The sequence below is a fragment of the Leiobunum rupestre genome, chromosome 4, assembly GCF_980474605.1.
Source record: "Leiobunum rupestre chromosome 4, qqLeiRupe1.1.hap1, whole genome shotgun sequence".
NCBI lineage: Eukaryota > Metazoa > Arthropoda > Arachnida > Opiliones > Sclerosomatidae > Leiobunum > Leiobunum rupestre.
The window spans coordinates 46830028-46835827 of NC_143387.1; the positions used below are offsets into that span (position 1 = coordinate 46830028).

At 38.8% G+C, this 5800-nt stretch overlaps 2 protein-coding genes across 4 annotated transcripts in view; both read right to left on the bottom strand.

Annotated features, from left to right (window-relative positions):
* Positions 1-1296: 1296 nt before the first annotated feature.
* Ids (iduronate 2-sulfatase) lies at positions 1297-4341 on the bottom strand. 3 transcript variants are annotated; one of them, XM_090172571.1, is made up of 8 exons: positions 4132-4341; positions 3478-3714; positions 3211-3389; positions 2950-3136; positions 2581-2886; positions 2354-2514; positions 2163-2289; positions 1297-2108 (listed from the first exon to the last, which is right to left on the bottom strand). In XM_090172571.1, the coding sequence occupies exons 2-8, from the start codon at positions 3653-3655 to the stop codon at positions 1444-1446; spliced, it is 1803 nt and encodes a 600-aa protein (XP_090028697.1). In that variant the 5' UTR covers positions 3656-3714; positions 4132-4341; the 3' UTR covers positions 1297-1443. The 3 variants fall into 3 exon arrangements, with proteins under 3 accessions (XP_090028697.1, XP_090028696.1, XP_090028698.1); XM_090172570.1 differs by having other exon boundaries at positions 4084-4341; XM_090172572.1 differs by having other exon boundaries at positions 3211-3374; positions 3478-4341.
* Positions 4342-4420: 79 nt separating this feature from the next.
* The window catches only part of LOC149948010 (monocarboxylate transporter 12-B-like), a 7712-nt gene continuing 6332 nt past the window's right edge, over positions 4421-5800 (bottom strand). Inside the window, exon 6 of the mRNA XM_090172573.1 lies at positions 4421-4689. Within this exon, the coding sequence (XP_090028699.1) occupies positions 4544-4689 (146 nt within the window). The 3' untranslated portion in view covers positions 4421-4543. The remainder of the gene's footprint in view (positions 4690-5800) is intronic.

Sequence of the window (5800 nt, forward strand, 5' to 3'; positions counted from 1 at the left end):
TCATTTTAAATCGGTTCAGTAGTTTTTGCGGTAGAGTGGTCTGCGAGGAGAAGATGGAACAAGAAGAAGAATAAAAATGAAGTCTAACTTTGACTCATTCATTACAACCAAAATTCGCGTCAACCCTATTCGATAGAATTAGTACAAAAAGATACATAACTAGTTTTGATACCTTGCAAATGATACATCACTTGTTTTGGTACTTTGCAAACGATACATCGCTTGTTTTGATACCTTGCAAACGATACATCGCTTGTTTTGATATGACCTATAGTTTTTGAGATACGAGGGGGCAAAATCGGCTTCATTCTGGTTCGAGATAATATAGCAAGTTCTCGGGTAGCTACTCTAGACTATACCCGGACCTTGCATACTACCGTCCCTTTTGATTTTTGGAAAAATATTTTTCCTGGAGATAAACTAATTTTTGCTGGAAAAAATATTTTTTTCTGCTGGAGATAAATTAATTTTTGGTGGAAAAAATATTTTTTTCTGCTGGAGATTAATATATTTTTGGAGGAAAATATTTTTTTGCTAGAGATTAATATATTTTTGGAGGAAAATATTTTTTTTTGCTGGAGGAAAATATCCCCGAAAAAAAATACTTTTTCACCAAATAAAATTTCTCCAAAAAAACAATTTTTCTCCACCAAAATGTTTTTCTTCCTTCTAAACTATTTTCCTCCAAAATGATTTTCAATTTTTTCTGGGGTAAATTTGGATTATTTCTAATTAATTTTTCCACCAGAAATTTATATTCTTAAAATGATTTTTGGGAAAATAAATTTTTTAACTAAAATGCGTAGTTTTTATTTTTAATTTTGAGCATATTTTTGATCGGGATGGTGTGCTATATCACTCATATGTGGCGTCTTCAACACAAGTGACAACACCTAAGACACCAACTAGCCTACTAAACTATTTGGATGTGAAACAGTGAGTTCACATTGGTTCACTGAATTCAGATATCGTATTGTTGCAGAAATTTAAATTGACATTTCATGTAGCTACGTTCGTTGTCTTTGTTAAATTGTTTTTGGAATGGAACAGGTGGCAGATAAAATGTTTTTGAGAGTGCCTACTTTCAGCGTAGAAAAGGGGGATTCAAACCCCCGAGTCCTGTAGTTCTGATAGTACTCAATTTTAACTTCATTAATTTCAGATGGTCTCGACGAATTTCTGCCTACACCACTGGCCACTCAACACAATATGTTTTTAGTCGCGATTTGGTTATTATATTAAATGATCCATAATGTAATAGTGCTAGCTTTTAATTAGCAAGGAGAAACTGGAAAAACTATTGGAAATAAAATATTTTATTAAAACAATATAGGAATTATTTATCTTGCGAATATCCACTCTATTCCGTAAAGTGGTATACGTCAGATATTTGTAGAAAAGAAAACTGTTTGTAATACGGTATATATAATTAAATACACGAAGCTAAGAAATATTTTCTTCAACCCAGCCGCGTCTTAATTTTGCACTCAATTCGGAAAAAGTGTTGGCAACGGTGCTTTCCGGCTCAAACGACGACCAATTATAAGCCAGATTTACATCCTCCATCCAATCAGATTGATGGTCGTAAAGCTCACGAGCTAAGACTTGATTCCAATTGGGTTTAAAATCACTGTTATTGAAGCGAACCCACTCAGTGTACCTGTATCTAGTTGTTCTCATGGTATAGCCCATAATATTAACATTATCAAGAGTGGGCTGATCAGAATCATTTCTCGGAGTCATAGACGGTCGCGGATATTGGCTGAACACCGCTTGTTTCCACGAGTTACTCGCGTTGTTCAATAGAGGGGCGAAACTAATTCCTTCGGTACAGGACAAGACGCTTGTGTCGTTGGTGCAACGCGGTAATTCTTGTAACTCCGCCAAGTCGACCAAGGTTGGGAAAATATCTACTAATTCCACCATGGCTGTAACAGCGCGAGGAGTTACTCGGGAGGAGTGTCGCCTCGCGTAAGATCTCGGACGTGCTATAATTCGTTTTAAAGGTATTTTTCGATCTTGGGGAGTGCTGACAATCAATGGAACCTTGAGCGCAATTTCATAGTTGCTGTATTTCGACCATTCTTGGTGTTCACCGAGTGACCAACCTATACAAAATAAAATTAAGTAAAAATATTCTTGCAACCATCGACTCTTCTTACCGTGATCTCCTAGAAATATTATAATTGTATTTTGAGCCAATCCCGTGTCTTCCAACGTTTCCAATAACTGTCCCAAAAGATCGTCTATATACGTAATTGAGGCGTAGTAGCTTTGCTTAACGAACGCCTAAATACATAATTACGACAGAATATAGTGGATAATCCGCCCACGATGGTTGATGTTTACCCACCTGAGTAATATTAGGCATTGGACCGTACGGAAAAGACATATTCAGTTGGGCCATATCTTCTCTCTCCCTGACGTCGAGCCACGGATTCCACGCCACCGACGGAAGCGTTGCCGGTTTCTCAGGGTTAGGCGCTAATGTAACGTCTTCAATATCGTAGTAATCTAACATTGTGAAAACATTTATTATTTCCAAGTCCACTAAGCCAATTGAATAAAAAGTGAAATTGCCTAAATATTCTTTCGGGTACTTGAGCGGAATGTGAGGCTTGTAGAATCCCATTCCCAAAAAGAAAGGACCCTTTATTTCATCTTCCGCGTAATTCTTTAAAAATTTCTGGGCGAAATCAACGCTCTCAATGTCTGGCAAAGAGCCTCCGGGCTGTTTGGAAACGTCCACTGGACAAATCAAGTTCGTGTGTAGTTTTCCGTCTAAATCGGGACACACCTTGTCCATTTTGTGCTTTTTACTGGAAGGATGGAATGGAATTTGCGTCCAGCTGTAAGGATAGTCGTCGGTTTTGTTGGAAACGACACCTAAAAGTGATTAACAAATGTTGTATTTCGATATTCCGCCCATTATGTCATTACAACTCGTACCATCGTGAAATATCTTGCCAACGCTGATTGTATAGTAGCCATTTTCTCTGAAATACTGAGGTAGGGTCGTGAAATTTCCAACCGTATTTCTCCAGTAGCCGTAAGAACGATCATTGGCGTAAAGATGAAGACTATCCGGACGCCGACTGGTTAAGAGTGAGGTTCGACTGGGAGCGCAAATCGCTGCCTGTTGAATAAGAACCACTCCTATGAGTATCGACTTGCACAACGATTTTTTTCTCGCCAATAAGCGATACAAACCTGAGCGTAAGCGTTTGTGAACAAGGCGCCGTTGTTGGCGATTTGATCAATGTTCGGAGTAATAGCTATTGAATCGCCGTAGCAGGACACACTTGGTCGCAGATCATCAGCCATTATCAGTAAAATATTAGGTTTGCGAGGAGATGGTGGAGGCGTGAAGTCATCTGGAATATTAACAACTGACGATTTAGTAAAAAGAACAATCTTTGATAAAGGTTTACGGCTCGTCATTAACCCGATTTATATATCATTTGAAGTTGAACTTACCGTTGGTGTTTTCGATTTCCTCCTTAGATCGCAGGCGGACACCGCCGAGAAAGATGAACCCGCTAAATATCGCGGTGGCAAATACGAAAATAAATACCACCACGCATATAATTAAATTTCGTCGCTGATACTTGTCCATTCTGTCAATTGACAAAAGTCTCGTGGTTGAATTTTCCATGACCCTGGTCGGCGAAGCATCGGTAATATATAATTTGCAGTTTGGCGTGTTCTTTCAACCTGTAATGAAGCCAAGTTATACTTCCGAGATAAAAGATTCTCGAATGAAACAATCGTATTGATAAAAACGCGGAACGGTATCATCAAAATTCGCCGACAGTTTTTATTTCCACTGATTTTGCAAAAAATGATTGCGAGTACACGTTTCAAGCTCCGGTCGCGAGTGAAAAGCGATTTACAACTTCCATAGCTCTCTAAAATCGGAGCTGTGTTTCTAGAAAATCAATTTCGTGGAACTACGTTTTAAATTGTAGGAAATTTAACGTTACGCTATAGCGTAACATAACAACTTCGCTGACTGGTAATTTTCGACGTGATGTTTCGGAAGTACATCTACGCCGATAACAGACGATAGCTATTTCTGGTTACGTGTATTAGCAGGTGTTGGAATCTATCAATGAAAGGGTAGAAGTTTACCGATCCTCAACACAAAGCACTATAACTTTCCCTATCTCAGTACGTGGCCCGATATAGCTTCCATTGGTCATAATCCGATTATTACAGCGCATTGCAACTTTTCTAGATTAAGGTTGCAGTCACATTGGCGAGATCTACAATTCAGATTATAGGAGTAGAGAACTGGAAAAAAAACAAATCGGAAGCCTTGACTTTTGGAGCACACGTTGTTGACCCCCCCACCTAGGCAAGACTGCGCAAGTATAAATAAATAAATTATCGATTGTAGATTAAAATAACATCTACAAAGTAACGGTAGTAAAATAGCTTTAATTTAAGTTGACTAGATAATTACAATTTGTATATGCATTAACACTTTTTGGTATATTTGGCGCACGCGGTATATTTATTACTTATTTTAATTTCGTTATTTCTATGGATAAGCAGATCTGCGTCGTTGATTACGCCTCCACCTCAGTATCGCCGGTTCCAAAAGCCACGTGGAGCTTGTCAAGACAGACACTCCGCCCATGAGGTAAAATAAACGGTCATATTCCCCGTAAACGTCACGAAACAGACCTACGCGTGTGAAAAAATTCATAATTTAGGCAAGCAAGAGCGACGTTGGCATGCGAGTAACGAGGCTTAAAATGTATTTGAGGTTCTAGAGCTAGACGTTTGCACGACCAGGTGCGTCCGATTAATGTATATTTTAATAAAGAAGGCTTAAGACAAAATTTTACCGGAAATTAATTAGTCAAATATTCGACTGAATAAGCGCTTAAATAAATCATCCTCCCAGGAAATCGCCAAGAAGTAATATTTCCGAGAGCCAGGACCCGCAAGGTATTGTTTATATAGTGCTTGTGGAAATAATTGAAAATTTTCACCTGTAAACAGAACGTCGTGTTTTTTTCCAAGACTTCATATGTCAAAAAAGCTACCTCCAGGGTTAAAAGGGAACGCCATGGGGGACGCTTGTTGCTGACGTAAAGCTGAACAATTTCCATTATTTTAACAAGCACTATATAAACAGTGACTTGCAGATCCTGGCTCTCGGAAATATTACTTCTTGGCGATTTCTTGGGAGGATGATTTATTGAAGCGTATATTGCTTTCTTTGGTTTTTCGCCCTCGAAATGACCAGGAAGTTCCACACAGTGCCAAGGAGAGGCGCAAATAGGGCTTGCAATGCAGGGGGTTCTAAATTCCTATCACCGGCAAAACATTTCGTAATAGTTTCGCGAGTTAGGGGGTGGGGCGGAGATCTTAGCAACGCCACTGGTGTCAAGTTCGACTGCGACGTATGTGTGAACTTCATAATCAAGTCGATCATTTTTGCCACAAAAGCAACGTTTACTGAAAAGGATCAACTTGCCTCAATGCACTTTTAAATTGAAGGAATCAATGAAAATCAAGACAAATTTTAAATTTTCGGATAACTTCTTAAAATTCCAAGTTAATTGCTTATTCAATCTGCCTGCTTCTACCTTTGTTACCAACCAGTGATTCCAACGGCCAAGTACGTACCTGACATAAATTTTCGTTAAACACGTGAATCAAACTAACTTAAGTCAATTTGTTGAAGTGTTCACGGCCATTTAGTCAGGTGGGAATTTTACCCACACGCCCCTTTACCACTATTCAAACCACTCGCCCTCTATAGTAGAGCAATCGACCACAAAAGCAC